At 41.0% G+C, this 16713-nt stretch overlaps 1 protein-coding gene and 1 pseudogene across 1 annotated transcript; one reads left to right on the top strand and one right to left on the bottom strand.

Moving 5' to 3' along the window:
* The first annotated feature begins 439 nt into the window (after window positions 1-439).
* Window positions 440-4286, top strand: LOC149271432 (PRA1 family protein 3-like). Its single transcript, XM_089507427.1, has 3 exons — window positions 440-615; window positions 3559-3776; window positions 4114-4286. The coding sequence occupies exons 1-3, from the start codon at window positions 440-442 to the stop codon at window positions 4284-4286; spliced, it is 567 nt and encodes a 188-aa protein (XP_089363553.1).
* Window positions 4287-7647: 3361 nt separating this feature from the next.
* Window positions 7648-11122, bottom strand: LOC149271431 (leiomodin-3-like; annotated as a pseudogene).
* Between the last annotated feature and the right edge of the window lie 5591 nt (window positions 11123-16713).

Below are 16713 nucleotides of genomic sequence, written 5' to 3'. Positions count from 1 at the left end.
TTAAGGTCGGGCACAATGCCAGCCATTCTGGAACATCCCACTTGGCTGAACTTGAAATAGACTATCCTGTGGCCGGAACATTCATAGGTGACTGCTTTCAAATGAGTGATCCAAGTCTCTGGTTTGTGCTGCTGACCCTCCAGCTAAAGTAAAAGCAGCAAGAATTTGGCCAAAAATCATGACCTGGAACCCTCAGACTATTGAGACACTGCAACTATAATAAAGACCCTAAAGCTCTGGTTGGAATTGAATAATTGGAAATGACAGTACAATCCGCCAACCACAAGATGGCTGCCTAGGTCACTAATAATATAGTTGATGGTGATTGGAGTTTGTTGCCCTCTAGTGGTTATCGCGGCTCTGCTCATGCGCAGTGCTGCTTTGCGTGTGGTGACTGGCACATGCGCGCTCTGCCCTCCAGCTCAGCAGCTTCGGTAACATGGATGTGCGGGTGGCTCCTCTCCGCTCCTGGGAAGATTTCTTCCCTGCTTTAGATCGCTTCGCCCGCCCGGACTTCAAGGACGTCTCCAAATGGAACAACCGGGTGGTCAACAACCTGCTCTACTACCAGACCAACTACCTGGTGCTGGCGGCGGGTGTCATCAGCCTTGTGGGGTGAGTGGGGCCTTGGGGCCCAGGCCTAGCTGCTGAGCCTAGCAAATCCCACAGCGCCGGTGGACTGGGTGTGATGGGAGTGGTGCTGCACAGCAGCTTGGCTCTTTGTCACGGGTTGCTGTTGGCTGGATGAGGGTTATGTGAGTAGTACAGCATACCAGCTTAACCCATGAGCTGCCATTAGACTGGCAGAGCATGATGGGACTCGTAAACCACACCAGCTTGCCCGCTTTATCATGGGCTGCCTTTATCTTAAGACTTGCTCGGCATGATGGGTGTCGGACCTCCCATGAGATTCTGTGACCCCACCTCTTGCTGCCATTCCAGTGTTGCATTTAGACCGGCTTTGTGTTGAGAGTGATGCTACAGGTCCTTTTAGTGACGTTCAGTGACATCATCGGATGAGACCCTGGAATACTCGTCCTCTGGACTAAAAATAGCCGGCACAGTATCTGCGGTGGGGGCTGCAGCCGCGGGGAGCCGTTCGGCGGCAATGCTTCCTTTTTTTTTTTAATCCTTGTTCTTCGGCTCATTATTGTACATTGATATAGATTATGACATCATCTTATCGGGTACAGCGACATATGATGTCATTGTGTGGTTCTGTTCATGTAGACGGGAACACACAGATCTTAAAATACATACATTGTCAGCCCCAGCGCTGGCTCAGTGAACATCGCAGGGGGTCTAACGAGCTCTCAATGGGAGCACATTTCTTCCTCGAAGCAGCCAATCAGTGGCGAGAATGGGACCGCTGAGAAGGGTGGGTAGTTTCAGCTCCAGAGTTGCAGCTTCTACTTCGGTAATACATTTTTTTCCCCGTTTTTAAAGAATGCTGAGGCTGCTGGGAATCTGCGCCTTTAAGCCGCCGACATGGAGTCTTAAGAATTCATTTCGTTAATCTGCTTGGAGGGATAATTCTCGGAAAAGAAAAAAAAAAAAAAGCGGTGTGACACGTAATAAAAAGAAATTAAAAAATTAAAAAGGGAAGCTTCCGAGGAGCTGTAAGGGTTAAAATGAGTCTTAAAAAAATAAAAGCTAGAATGTGGAATTGGGGCAAAGACCCGGAAGCTGGAGTTTCCCCGATCCCTCTAATGTTACCGCCGGCTTCCTTGATGCAGAGACGTCTTTGGCTCCGAAATACGGTTTCAAAATTCCACCAAACATTTTCAGATATTTTTGGAAGCCGCACTCAGCAGGAACTCCGAGGCGATTCCGAGCATAAGTGATGCATATGATTAAAGAATGAAATAATAATAAAGAACTTCAAGTAGACCCCCTGCTGCCCCCCCCCAAAATAAATAAATACATAAATTCTGGGGAATCCTCTGAATATTATATATATAGTTCTGTAACGGTGTTTTAAAACTTTTAATGCACGCAGTTGTCTTCATCGAATATACTACTACGTTCCTGTATTTCCCGAACGCATTGGATCAACCCCCCCCCCTCCCCTTGGGGCAGTTAATGTAGATGATCGGAAATGATCTATTATGGGACTTTTCCACCTGGAACGGTCAGAAGGCCAAGTGCCGTATTTATAAGTCCCGTCTGCTAAATATATGGGTTACTCTCAATGGTTTAATATCCTTCATTATAACACGGAATCGAGTAAGTAACGTGTGTTAGATGCAAACTTCTAAGCCGAGGTCGGGGGGGAACCGCCGCTGACGTTCTCACTCAAGCATTTTTATTTTCCTTTAGATTTTCAACTTTTCTTTGGAGGAAAAAACTTTATTTGTCGAGACCAAAGACATAATTGGGAATAATTTACAGCTTGTCGATCTTAAAAAAAAGAAGGGGAAAAAAATGATGGACGAGCCCTGTGTGTTCTTTATAAAACCACAGATGGACCGCAAAGCATTTGGAGGAATTTTTCGCTGTTTTCGGATAACAAATTGCGATTCCAACCCTTTCATTTCGGACAAAATTCTGAAGGTTTTATTTCCTATAAACAAATATCGCTATTTCACCCTCTTTCTACCTTTTCCGACAACCCCTTCTGCGTCAAACGAAATGAAAATTCTGAGCGTTTCTCCTTTTTTGTTGGCTCTTCCTTCTTGTTTCTTAAAATTGATGCGAATTTAACAAATTAATTAAAATCTACATTCCAACAAATCCGAAAGGACGGCGGATTCTGCCGGATTCTCGGACTCGTTCGCGTTAGATGGCGTTTGTCTGATCTCGGGGGGGGGGGGGGGCGATGTAGAAGCAGGGCGTGGAGTCAGAGCGTCCGCATCTGTTAGCGTTTTCCTCTCTCGGCTCCTGAAAATGATTCGCTTTTTCCAGGGCAGAGAGAGGACTCGGTGGTCTAAATATAGACCTTCGGCTTATTGAGTCGCACCTCGGCTGTGCTGCTCGGCGTGTTCCTCGTGTCGCAATGGAAAGAAAGTCTGACCGACCAGAGCAGGTGGTAGGCAAAACTGGAAATGAGGAGCAATAGGTGGTTTGATCAAGGAGGGGAGGCCTGGGGGACAAATAGCGATGCGTCAGAAAATTTGGGTGATTTTTTTTTTTTTTTTTTAGGGTAATTGCAGCCCTGCCAGATACACAGATGGTCTGTAGAACGAACAGAGATGTGTTTTCAGTGATGGAACACTCGGGGGAGGGGAAGCTGTGAACAAATGATGTCATGGACTCTCTTATATGCAAGATATGTATCCTCGCGGTACATACAGTAATGGGAGAGAGGTTTAAAAACACAAAGGAATCTCATTTTCTCATTAAATATAACCCCCCACGGCTTATTTTTTTTCCTTAAATGTTCAATTACATAAAAACGCAGAATCCCTTAAGAAGCTGGCATCAACCTGCTATTGTGTCACATGACGCTGCAGGAATCAGGAATGAAGCAAAATATGATTCTAATATTTTTTTCATTGCGTTTTTAAGTTATATACAAGTAGAACAGCTCCTTTAAACTTTGTATTTTTCTTCCTCTAGGTTTCTGAGCCCCCTAAGCATGGTACTTGGTGGGACGGTGGTGGTCCTGGTTTTCTTGGGCTTTGTGTGGTCATCGCACAATAAGGACATCATCCGTAGGTTCAAGAAGCGCTACCCTACCATGTTTGTGCTGTCCATCATGCTCGCCAGCTATTTTGTCATCTCCCTGTTCGGAGGCGTGATGGTCTTCATGTTTGGGATCACATTTCCATTGTTGTGTAAGTAATAATGTTTCATAAAATATTACATATTACTCATGCAGCAGCTTTCCGTTACATAATACACCGCCATTCAAAAGTTTGGGGTCACTGAGCTGTTTTTATGGAAAACCAGGACATTTCTGGCTGTAACATAATTTGCAAAAGCGTTTTCTGATCAACGGGCCATTGGAACACAGGAGTGATGGGAGTGATAGCGGGCCATTGGAACACATGAGTGATAAAGGGCCATTGGAACACAGGAGTGGTGGGAGTGATAAAGGGCTGTTGAAACACGGGAGTGATGGGAGTGAATGTGCAAGTAACTGGAATTTTTTGACATTTTCTCCCCCCCCAGTGATGTTCCTCCACGCCTCCCTGAGGCTTCGCAATGTGAAGAACAAGGTGGAAAACAAGATGGAGGAAATTGGTTTGAAGAAGACCCCGATGGGGATCGTCCTCGATGCTCTCGAACAACACGAAGAAGGCATTTCTAAGATCGCTGACCTCATTAACAAAGTAAAGGAGTAGGGGCCACATGTAGGGTTTGTCTTGGCTCCTCTCTGCTCCTTACCAGTTGAGGAACGTTTTTAATTATGTTCCAGTTGTGTGACCAGGCAGCCATCTTCTGCCCTTCTCCCTAATAATTGGGTGACCTCGTATAATAGTGCTGTCATTAATGGGACTGCAGAAATGGGTTGGGTCCACGTTGGTGACCCGATATGTTTATAGGTTACTAAGTGGGATTGGGAGACGTAGAGTTAGCACCCCTTTACCCATCAATGTGTAAATGAAGTATTAGCCGTTTATAATGGAACGTTTCTGCCGTTTCCAGTTTGGTTGCACTTTCTTGATCGGGGAAGATCTGTGTGCTTCTGGGGCTAGTATTTGACTGTTTTTGGTCCATTCTCCATATCGTCAGTGTTTAAATTATAAGTATTTATATCTGCTCTTCCTTCTTAGCCATCGATCTGGTGGCGTTGATACCTAAACCTAAATAAGCGCTCCCACATCGAAGAGACTGGCGTTAACCCACCCGCTGCTGCATGCTTTATCATTCAGGGGGAGTCCTGCTGGATTCCTCACTTTATCACCCGATTCCATCTTGTTGCTTTTTTTAAAAAAAATAATCTCAGTTTCAGCACTTAATTTGCAAATTTCTTTATATCTGCGTATTCGCACTATAAACATGATCTAAATCTCCGCGACTTGGATAATCTGTTACATAATCTGTAAAATGATTTTAGTGCTAGATGAGCTTGCATCATGAAATAGGTCGCCTTCCATTCTCAGGTTGGTTATAACAAATCTTCGCGTGGTTCCCGAAATTCCGCCTGCCACGAATAATTGCATATTTTGAAAAGTAGGAATTTTGAGTTTGAATAGGAATATTCCTTTAGTCTCGTTTGACGTCGCCGATCGCTCTGAACACAGCGATCCGCTCAAAATATTACGTCTGGTTCTCGAAAGATCTGTCTACCTGGTGGGGGGTCATTAACCTTTTAAGTGACGACACATTGCAAACTCTGCTTATCTGCTATTTGCTTATTTTTGGCTATGCAGCGGCTACAGTGAATCTGATTACTTTGCTAGAAATACTAAAATAATGCTAAAATAGTTTAAAGGTAATTAGTCTTGTATAACTGAGCCTGTGTCATTAAAGCAACTTGAAACTTGTATGCAATATGAATATTATATAAGGGGGGGGGTGTAAATGCTTTAATGGTTATTGGCATGCTTCTTTGTAAAATCCATAACATAACTACCTGCACATATTGTTAATCTATAATATGGATAGTCCGTGTTGACCGTCTTCTAACACCAGACGTATGAAGGACGATCTAGCGTGGCATCGCCTGGACCTCTTTTAGACAGCCAGGGGGCCCAAGCTCTTTATACCTCGTTACCTCCTTTAACTAGATATCGATTCCCCTGCATTTTATGTTGGGAGACTTGTTTCATTCCAAAACAAGTTGCTTTTATCAGGTTGATAAATCTGATATCAGCCGCTAGCTACAAGGACAGAAAGCGCTGTGATCAGGAGCAGGTATTTTTTATTTTTTATTTTTTTTTGCATGGCTAAAAGTGTGTATCGACCAACGGAATCCTCCGTTTCTGGCTTTGGATTTAATAAATAATAAAAAAGAGAAAACAAAAAGATAAATGCCGGTTTGCTGTGTGTTCATCTGTTTTTGGGTGGGAATAAAGGCGTGGGAAGTACTTTGCAACGAAAAAAAAATCAGATTTGTGACTGGCCATAATGCATGTTTTTATAAAAAGCATGCTGAATATGGAGGTTCTGGAACAGAGGAACATACAATCTAAAAATACAACAGCAAAACGTAGCTTCCTAGATTTCTAGAAAGGAATGTTATTACTCGACGATAAGCCAGCTATCCAAAGGTCCTTACTCGTGCTCTATGATATCAGGGATGCACAATCGGGTGACCGGTGCCTAGCAAAGCAGCCCAGGGGCCGCAGCCCTAGGAATCAATACATCAGCCGATTTTTTTTTTTTTTATTTTTTTTTTTATTTTTTTATTTTTTTTTTTTTTTTTTTTTTTTTTTTTCATAGCGATGATGTCACGTTGACACACTGGCTTCAGGTTTTGTTTAATTATGACTACGGAATATCTGTGAAGTTATCTGGAACATTCCACCTCCCCTTCAATGTGTTAAGAGTCTGTGCAGATGGTATATGAAATGTTGCCTCAAATCAAGATAAGTTTGTGGTTTTAAAGAGCAGTAAATGCAGTGATATGTTTCCTATCAAGATAACGCCAAAATCCATGAACCCAATGGTTCAAAGCCGAGCTCTGTTCTGTTTTACTCTATGACTATAGGCAGCATTTAACTTGCTCCGTGACCTCATCGTGATTATTCTTGAGAATGTAGAATAAAAATATATTTATTTCCATATATCTTACATTAAAATATATCAATTAAGTGACAGACAGAAATGGCTTTTTAATAGGCCTCGATGTATAACGTTGGCACAAATTTCCAGTGGCACTAATGGCAGCGTGCCACCCAACATTCTAGTACAGTCCCCAAGTTTTGGGCATTGTCCCGCATAGCTTTGGGACAATGGGGATCACGGGCCGGTTCAGGACATCCTCTGTCAAAAATCAAAAAAAGCTGTAAAAATATCACAGCGGCACGTGGCCGCTGCCCAACCCGCTGAAGCTGTGCTCCTCAAGGTGGCCAGACAGGTAAGGTAGGCGGGTGGTCCTGCCCCGGTCCCATCTTTGTCCCACCCGAAATGTCGGGGGGTATATAGGAGAGATATCTGTGTTCTCTCTCCATAGACAGTGAGTGCAGCTGTATTCAAAGGGGTGAGAGGCGACAGGTCCCCAACAGGTTGAGTGACCAGGTGTCCTCATCAGAAGACTTGTCTGATTGAGACTTTTGTCCCCCGATGATGTTTTTGCCCCTGAACCCTACTTAAGCCTAGAGATAAAGTGTTTGTCAAAGCTGTCTTTATTTTATTTTTTTATGTAATAAAATATATTTAGCATATTAAATGTCATTCAAGAAATCCACCAATGTAGCCGTATTGTTATACAACTCTACCCTTAGCTAGTACTCTTGTGCTACTAAATGCTAGATGTTGTCCCAGGTAAGGCCCTTCCTTGAGTCTCATAGTTTTTACATCAATTTGGGGGTGAATGGACAAAACCAATGTAATTAATTATTTTCATGTCCTCTAAGGCTGTAAGAGCCAATCAGCTTTCACCTAATGGTATTTAATTCATGAAGGAATTATATAAACCCGGTAAATATCACGTCCGTGGATGAGCCGCGCCATCTGCCTTTACGCGCCGTGTTGATCCCATACAGTTGTCTCTACAATTCCTCGATTCTTTGTAGAAGTTACTTAAAAGCCATAAGTCTATGCTCCAGAACATTGTATTTTTACGTTTTCCTCTTACTCCAACTCTTTGGGTAACGGTACCTGGAAAAATAAAAAGGTTTTTAAGTAGGTGAATGAGTGGGTCCCCCAACAGTTCTTAACGGTTCTAGACAATGATCTAGAACCTGGATCTCTTATGTTGACTATATCAAGCACCGTAATAAAACCAAAGAGGAATGTTCTGGGAGAAGAGCAAGACTGGTATCCAATATGTATAAAAACTTCTGGTTTATGGGATGGAAAAGGTGGGCGGTTATACATGTTTGGTCCACACATTGACCTTTATCCTTTAACTTGTGCCATGACCTCTGTACCAATATTTGGGAAATATATATATGATAGAGGAGAATCAGCAAGGCTACTGCCTAAAGTGTGGCATGCAAAGCTATGGAATTATATTTTCTATCAAAATGTTACCAGGCATTATAAATATATCAAGGTATTAGTCTTAAAACTGAACTCTTACCGCTTTTAGGTAGGCCACGTTACTGTGACGGATATCCTTTAGAAGTTCATCTCTTGGCGTTAGATTGACCAGAGGAGGTGGTCGATTCCTGGGCACAGGTTTTAGGGTCTTTATAACATCTTTGAGACTGGTTTTCTCTGACAGCTGTGAATTTTCTGACGTGCTCGTTTTGGGTCTCGCCCTCTTGAGTTGTATCATGTCTCTGAGGCTAGTCTTTTCTTCTTGCTCCCTTAACTTTTGGGCAGTGGATTTTGTTTGCAACTTTTTGAGTTTCACTTCTTGGAAAGATGGTGGCTGTGAGTTGCATTGCTTTTCTTGGACTTGTGTGGGCTTCACTTTATTTTGCCTCGTTTTTGGACTTTTGGATATGGAAGGCGTTGGTTCTTCTGGAATTGGCTGCATTCTTTCCATTGCGAGAGGTCCACGCAACATCTCCCAAAGTTCTGGTGGGATTCCTAAATCATATCCATTCTCAAGCAGAGATATGATCTTCTCTTGATCTTGTATCTGTTGTTGCTTTTGTTCTTCTTTCCTCTTCTGCCTTTGTTTGTCTAAATTTCTCGTAAGTAAGTTGGTAACAACCATCCTGGGACCTGGAAGTTCAAAATGATAACCCATCTTCAACAAAGTGTTGTTGGCCTTCAAGAGTCTTGAAATCTCCATCTCGGCATGGTGACCAAGCATGTGTCTCTGATTATGGAATCGTAGCTCGGTTAAGTACTCATTAAACTGCAGACATCTAATAATGGCTATAATCCCTTTACCAGAGATAAAGTTGGACTCGATATTCAACGTTGTGATGCTTCTGTTCTCACGTAACATATTGGCAATCGCAAAGGCCACGTTTTCATCCGCTCCAACGTTTGCCATGCTAAAGGTTTTCACGTGCTTGTTTTTCTTCAAGGCGTTTACAAAGTCAACCAACATTTCTCTTGGTATGTTCTCAATATTATTCAGGTTGACTTCTTTTATATCTGGATTGTTCTCCCGGATATTTTGCAATGTCCTGTCTAAATTGGTTTGATTGCCTGAAGGCCTTGCGCTCATCTTAATAAAGCTGGCATCGACGGCCAGCTTCTTCGGGATGTTGAGTTTGGACACTTTCTCGATCTGCTTTTTAATGGCACTTAGGTCAGGAGGATCTAACGCATTCTCAGCTTTCTCAACACAGTTCTTGTCAGGTTCGGGGTCTGACTCTTTTTCATCTGCTGTGCATATCACTTCATCTTGTGTCAAAGTTGATGGACTTTCATGGTTTTGCTCTACACTTTCAGTATTGCATGTGGAGTCTGATTCCAAGACAGATTTGCAGATGTTTTCTGTAACTTCTTCGTTAGCCTCTGTCACAATTTCAGGTGTTTCTTCGAGAACCTTATTTTCTTCCAGGACCGTATTTTCTTCCAGGACCGTATTTTCTTCCATAACCTTATTTTCTTCGATTTCCTCGTTGCTGGCTTCTAGTGTTTTTGATGAGTCTTCTTTCACTACATCATTGTCCTTTTGACTTACTGTTTCTTCTGCCTTGGCCATTGCTAAATGTCTCTAGAAGCGACAAATCACATCAATAAAATTAATGAGAGCATGCCTCTATATACCTAAAAATCATAATTTTGGAGCCAGATACTGAAGTTTAAAAAACGTAAAGATAAAAACTTGACAAAGAGTCTCAAACGGAACGCTTTTTTAGATGACTTTTACTTAATAAAGAAAAAAGTCACATTACAAGTTCCTACATTGGGATTCAAAGTTGTTATAGGGAACAGAAGTAAGAAAATAGTTTTTGGTATCTAGATAATATGTGATTTTGTGACCAGACTGTGGATTAAAACAGCCCTAGCCGGCGACCAGCAAGTGATTTACTTTCAGCGACCTGCAGGATACACGCGGCAGCAGGGTATGGCAAAAAGGAATGGTTAGTGAGCCATGGGCTTGTTGGCATGTGTATTCTCTGCGAACACTATGTTAAAGGTTCACGTGAAGTCTATATATATATATATATATATATATATATATATATATATATATATATATATATATATATATATATATATTGTCTGAAAACAGTGTGACAAAAGGAAAGCAAACAAAATTCTGCCTAGAGTTGGATAATTAGACCACGTGGTGGAGCCATACTCCGCCGAGCAAGTTGCATAGGACAAACAGATTATTGTGAAATCATGTCTTCCATCAGACGTATGATAATGACCTCATATGTTCCAAAAATAATTATGCCCTCATTACAAAGATGATATAGCCATTATAGTGATTAGTATGCATCTGAATTTAATTAATACTATCTAAAACAAGATCTGTTCAACTACAGCTCCCATAATCCTCAGTGAGGCTACGTCCCACCACACCATGCCTAAGAGGCATTTTATTGTATTTTATCGCTAGCTGAAGACCTTCCTGATGGCTATTCTTGCTGTATAAATATGTTATTTAAACATGATTAAAATTAAGTAATTATTATGTTCATTATTATTATTAGATTTTATGTATTATTTGTTTTTAATTGTATTTATCTATAATTCCCGTAGTCCATACAGTCAAACGGTCTGACAAAACTAGACCTAAGAGACTAAGACAGACCGATACATTAGCTAAAGAGGGCCCGGCTAATAAGTTTACAATCTACTTATTAGTTCTATTACACGTAAAGGATTTCAAATAAACTGTTTTAGACCCCCTACTTACCTCTGATGGTAGAAGTGTCACCGGAACTCTTTCTTCTTCCAACATTCTTGAAGATTCCTTCTCCCAGTGCAAATAATCAATAAGGGACCTATGATCAAACTGCCCCGTCGGTGGTTTTTCAGTCTGGTCCTTCTGTATCATCCCGACTGGTACTTTGGGATCTGGCGCCAGAACATCCATTTCGGTCTGGAGTTCCCTAAGTTCTTCCGGAGACAAATTTGCTAAAATTGCATCTTCATCAATATCCTCAAACAACTCGTCGATATCCGAATCTTGGCTTTGTTGGGACATCGTTGCGGTGTCAGGATGTTGCCGCAGAAGAAATGAGTAGGACGCTAATGGATACAAGTTAACAAAGCGTATAATGAACCAAAAGGAACGAGTCTGGAAGTCACTGGAACTTCATGTGATGCGAGATCTAAATTAAGCCGTGTGGGACTGGCTAGAGAATTTATGGTGGAGCTGCCATGTTCTGTTTTCAGCAACTGGTGTCAGCTGTGCAAACGCTTTTGACATTTGAGTGCAGCTGCCTCCCCCAGCCCATTATGTAATATATTTGGTCTTCATTTTCCAGAGAGTTCACCCAATTCGCACCTGTAACTTCATGAGACGTCAAGGGTCCTCTGTCTCCAGTTGACCTCAGTCTAGATCAGATGTCCACCGGTTTTCTTTTCAGAGATAGCAGAGATTATTATCCCAAAAACTTTTACATTGAATTTTCTAAAAAAGATCTTAACTAATTTTCCCCATTTTTAGCGGTTAAGCAGTTTTAAGAAAGGGGGGCGCTATGAAAAACCAGAGCTCGCATTGCGCTGGCAAGTGGCCATGTGTAGTCAAAGAGCCCTAAGCAGTAGCCTAGATTGTTATGATGAATTCTTCTTTGAAGGTGACCCTAGGGTTTGAAGAACATTTGATGAACCATGTCTTTGGTGCCCCTTTCTAGATCCTCCCTTACATAGGAGAAGACCTAGTGGTATCTGGTCACAGCTAGCCCTGCTTTCTATGGGTATTATAGGCAAGTAGGTGCTTCATGCCTTGGCGTAGCCTTCGTTCTAGGACTGACTCTACTCATAAGTTTATTATTTTTCTAGATGGATCTCTAGAGCACATATGAAGAGTTAGATAGGAAGTCTGGTCGGTAAGTTACCCTTCAGGCGATCTGCAATGTTATGTTGCTATGTCCATAGATAAAGTGCATTCTGTATCTTGCCAGTACACTTAAACTGTGTACAGATATTTGGGGTAATGTTTACTCCGGTAACGGTTATGAGAGTAGATGTTTCCAGAAGACATCCCAAAGGGGACTACGCTTAACATGAGAGCCCCAACTCAATTTACTAACGCTATGGGGTCTTACGCAACCCATACCCTCAAACGGTTACAAACTAACAATTTATAACAAAATCTTCCTTTTCATCGGAGAAACATCTGGATACCTTTTTTTTTTTGTTCAGCAAAATTCTTTTATGTGAGTGTTAGACGCTGGATAGCCTCTGGCAGGGTCTTGGCAACGGCATTCGATTATAAATAAAAGGATCCCACACCTGTTAAGAAAACACGACGCCAGCTCCCTTAGGATTTACCCTGATATCGGAGACAGGCGCATTTAAAGGTACAGACCGCCTGGAAGATTCAAGGAGGATTATGAATCTCATGTCGTTTATGATAATTCGGAAGCGTGAACTTTAAAGGGGCTTGGTCAATACGCGAAGAAGATATCATGACCCCGGTCTGCGCTTCTGGGAACTGCCTGTGACATTTGTAACATAGTAACATAGTTCATAAGGTTGAAAAAAGACCAAAGTCCATCAAGTTCAACCTATATACATATTGTGTCCCTACTGTGTTGATCCAGAGGAAGGCAAAAAAACCCTTATGAAGCAGATGCCAATTGCCCCATACCAGGGGGAAAATTCCTTCCCGACTCCAAATATGGCAATCAGAATAAATCCCTGGATCAACGTTCTGTCCCTATTAATCTAATATCCATAACTTGTAATATTATTGCTTTCAAGAAACACGTCCAGGCTCCTTTTGAACTCTTTTATTGAGTTTACCATCACCACTTCCTCTGGCAGAGAGTTCCATAATCTCACCGCTCTTACTGTAAAGAACCCCCGTCTGTGCTGGTGTAGAAACCTTCTTTCCTCCAGCCGTAGAGGATGTCCCCTTGTTATAGATACAGTCCTGGGTATAAATAGGTCCTGGGAGTGATCTCTGTACTGTCCCCTTATATATTTATACATATACATTTGTGAAAAATGTCACCGCTAAGAACCTGAAAAGGATCCTGCGTGCAAAAAATCTTTGTGCAAAAATAAAAACCCAGACAAATGATACATTTAGATGGGAGCAAGAAATCCGCTTATTACTTATTTCTATCAAAGCCCCCTACGGAGACTATAAATATTATGGGACCGTCCTAACAGCCAGGCTTATATACGGTTCTCGTTGCCCTCCGAAGACATCCCAGTTATCGGGACTGCATTACATATGCGATGCCCAATCTATTCATTTTCTTAGTGAGAATGGGCCCACGTATGATGTCACGCAGGCAACGGTCACCCGAATATTCCCAAATATTCATGATTGCCCAAAAGAAAATTCCATTAATAATTCAGGTTAAAATCTATTTTTTTCAAAATAGCTTTAAAGAAATGGACAATTTTAACACAATCTGCCGTTTGTAAGCCATGTCAATTCTTAGTTTTGGATATAATATTAACCCTTTATTAGCCCATAGAAAAGATTAAGTTCCATCGTGACTCTCAAGGTTCTATTAACGATTCTTATGAAAACCACGACTTGTCAGGAGGTAAACGTATTCTGAATGAAATCACCTGTATTCAAGCAGGGATTCCAGATGTGGCATAGCAATAAAAAAAAAAAGCTCCAAGAATCTGCCCATTTACCCTGAATCTGTGGAAAAACCCTAAAAATCTGCCAATTACCCCCAGAAAAAGCTAAAAACCCTTGTACTGCATAAAGATGCTCTACTATCTGCTCGGTCGCTGGATGACCCTTGTAGCCATCGCTGCCTGCTTGGATACATCGTAATCCCTCACTGTCACCGCGGTTTAATATACTTACATTCACCGCGATTTAACTTTCTATGTTTAACAGACTGTGTGTTCCGAGACGCTTGGTCTCCTTGTACCACCTTTCCCAGTAAAACCTGATCACTGCCGTTCCCGATGAAGATTCCCAAAAATGTTCCCAACACAGATATTACTTCTCGAAACGTGCCTCCATAAACATTGTATCTCTGCTAATACAAGATCCGGTTACTGTTCCTCATACGGTGCGAACGGAGGGTAACAGCTAGTTTTATTCCGAGATCTAGCAATGAACTGGTTAACCCTTAAAGTATCAGGGCTGTGCACCCCGAATGATTGACTGTTTGAGTTGCACATAGACATTGGAATGAAACAAACACAGTGTAACCTTTAATTGTTACAAATCACCCCATGTTTTATAGCTTTATATTATCATTAATAATTATTATTATGGTAAATATCAGATGATAGGTATCCATATTCCATACCACCAATTATTCTGCAGATTAAATCCTCTGATTTTAGGTCTATGCTGTTCTGTTGGGTGATACACAGGTTGATGATCAGTTCTGCGGGCAAGATGCTCCTTTTACCTGTACAGGCGTGCGTATATATATATATATATATATATATATATATATATAACACATATATACAAAACCCAATCACTCAACATTGTTTCGTCACTCATTAAGAGGTTAAGCTTTACAATCGTATTACTTATATCGTAAGACATTATTTGCGCATGCTTCAGTTGCGCACAGGTCAGTACCGTTTTCTTACACCAGGTGGCAGTATTAGTCCACAAGACAACCCCCACCCACAAGTATCTATCTCTAGCATTCCAAATGTTTACTTTCTGGGTTCTCTGGATTACTATAAACACAAACAAAATCCATTTTTTATACAATTCCTTTTTATTGGACCCATACAAACAATGCCCTCAGAAAACAGAAAAAAATGTAAAAAAAAAGGGAATTCCTTACAGAAATAATCTAAAAGAAATAAATTATTATATATTTGTTTCTTTGCTTTTCATCAGACTTTTTTTTCACTAAATCCCATAATTACAAATGACTAAGGACCAGCTTGATTTTCCCTATTTACAAGAGAGAGAGAGAGAGAGAGTCGGTCTCCTGTATGCCAGAAACAACTTGTTTTTAATCTAGAGATCTCTTTTGAGAAGACGTGGGGTATTTGTGGCCTTTATGGGTGCAGGAATGAGGACTTGCCATGCCAATGCAGCCTCCAAAGGGTTAAAGGTTCTCTGAGTCAGAAATTCATATAGTCCCCAGCCCAGGCGTGTCAAATCTTGCAAGAAGTGAGTGTGTCGGAGTCTGCCTTGCTTTTCAACCCTCCAAACGAGAAGTTCTGACCTCTGACGAACTTTACACAAAGTTTGAAAGGCTTGAAAACTTATGTTTTTTTAAAAAAAAAAATCACTAGAAAAAAAAAAAAAAGCTAAGCAGGATAGGGACAGGATTATCCGGTACTGGAAAGTACCTTGAAACAGAGGAGTAAACCACCTAGAACGGAGGACATACCTGGGAGAGCCTTTCAGAAACCCCGCACAGGGATTAGAATGTATTTTTACATTGTATCGAGATAACATTACCCCAAGTGACATCAAAAACAGATTGGCCAATTATTATTCTGGTTCATAATGAGGTCGACAAGAAGAAAGCTTAATATCTCTATAGACAAGAATAAACCCTGATTGCCCCGTTTAGGTGAAATAATATTCTTTCAAAAAAAAAAAAAAAAAAGTTTTTCTGCATTGATCACTTCTCTGGCATACAGTGAGTTAAATCTGGAGACTTCCAAAAAAACAAAAAAAAACATTCTACGTAAAAAAATGACAGAATAACCTTTCTCATTGGGACACAGCCTGTATTGGATTCATAGTGAAAGTGTCACATGCATAGATCTTTTTCCAATTATTGATATTTTTTTGCTACAGAAATTAGAAATTAAAAAAAAAACAATAATCCACACGTACCCTCCAAATACTGATTCTGCAAAAATTGTTCTGTTGAAAAGAAGTAGTAAAGAATATCGTAATACCTGACCAGCAGATTACAGCCATTCCATATAAAAAATGTTTAGTGATCACGTATAAAACACACAGCTGTACCATGGAAATTCCATATAAGTGTGGGAGGAATAATGGAGGCATCATATAAAGTTTGGAGTATAATGAATTAAAAAGTAACCAAGATCACATATGTACATTTCAAATATTTACATATTTTTCTTTTTTTCCTTATTTTTTTAAAAGCACATTTCAGGACCATGCCATAGTTCATTAAAAAAAAATAAAAAAAATTAACGGGGCATAAATTAAAAAGACGTCTTCCGTTCATTCACTCGCACTTTAAAATCCTTCATTTGAAGTATTCCAGTAGTGGCTGTAATTTCTGTATTTCCATTCGGTGAAATATTTTCATTTATAAATTCCTTCAACAGCCTCCATCCCTGTGCTTTCTTCATGCAACCGTTGAACGTAACCCACCGGTCCGTCAAAAAAGGGTCAACACAACGTTTCTGGAGAACCAACTCTAGAGCGATGGTCCAACCTTCACAGTTTGAAGTTCCTCCTTCCGGTAAAAAGTGCTTGCTAACTAGAATTACAAAAATCAAGTGCTATTCTCTGCTGGAGAGAAAGAAAAAAGATTGTGCCTTGCCAAAGTCTTCAGCGTAACGTTATCCTGTTAGGGTGGGCTTGTTGTGCCGGTATGGTGTCCAGTTGACTAGGTATGGCCTGGTGGGACATGCTCAAGGCACGTGAGGCGAGTGTGACTTTGTCACAAAAAGAATGACCAAAAA

This window comes from Sceloporus occidentalis, unplaced genomic scaffold (assembly GCF_023333645.1).
Source record: "Sceloporus occidentalis isolate IW3139 unplaced genomic scaffold, rSceOcc1.0.p SCAF_515, whole genome shotgun sequence".
Classification (NCBI taxonomy): Eukaryota; Metazoa; Chordata; class Lepidosauria; order Squamata; family Phrynosomatidae; genus Sceloporus; species Sceloporus occidentalis.
Note: the sequence above shows the minus strand (reverse complement) of the source record. Positions and strands in the feature narration are given on the sequence as shown.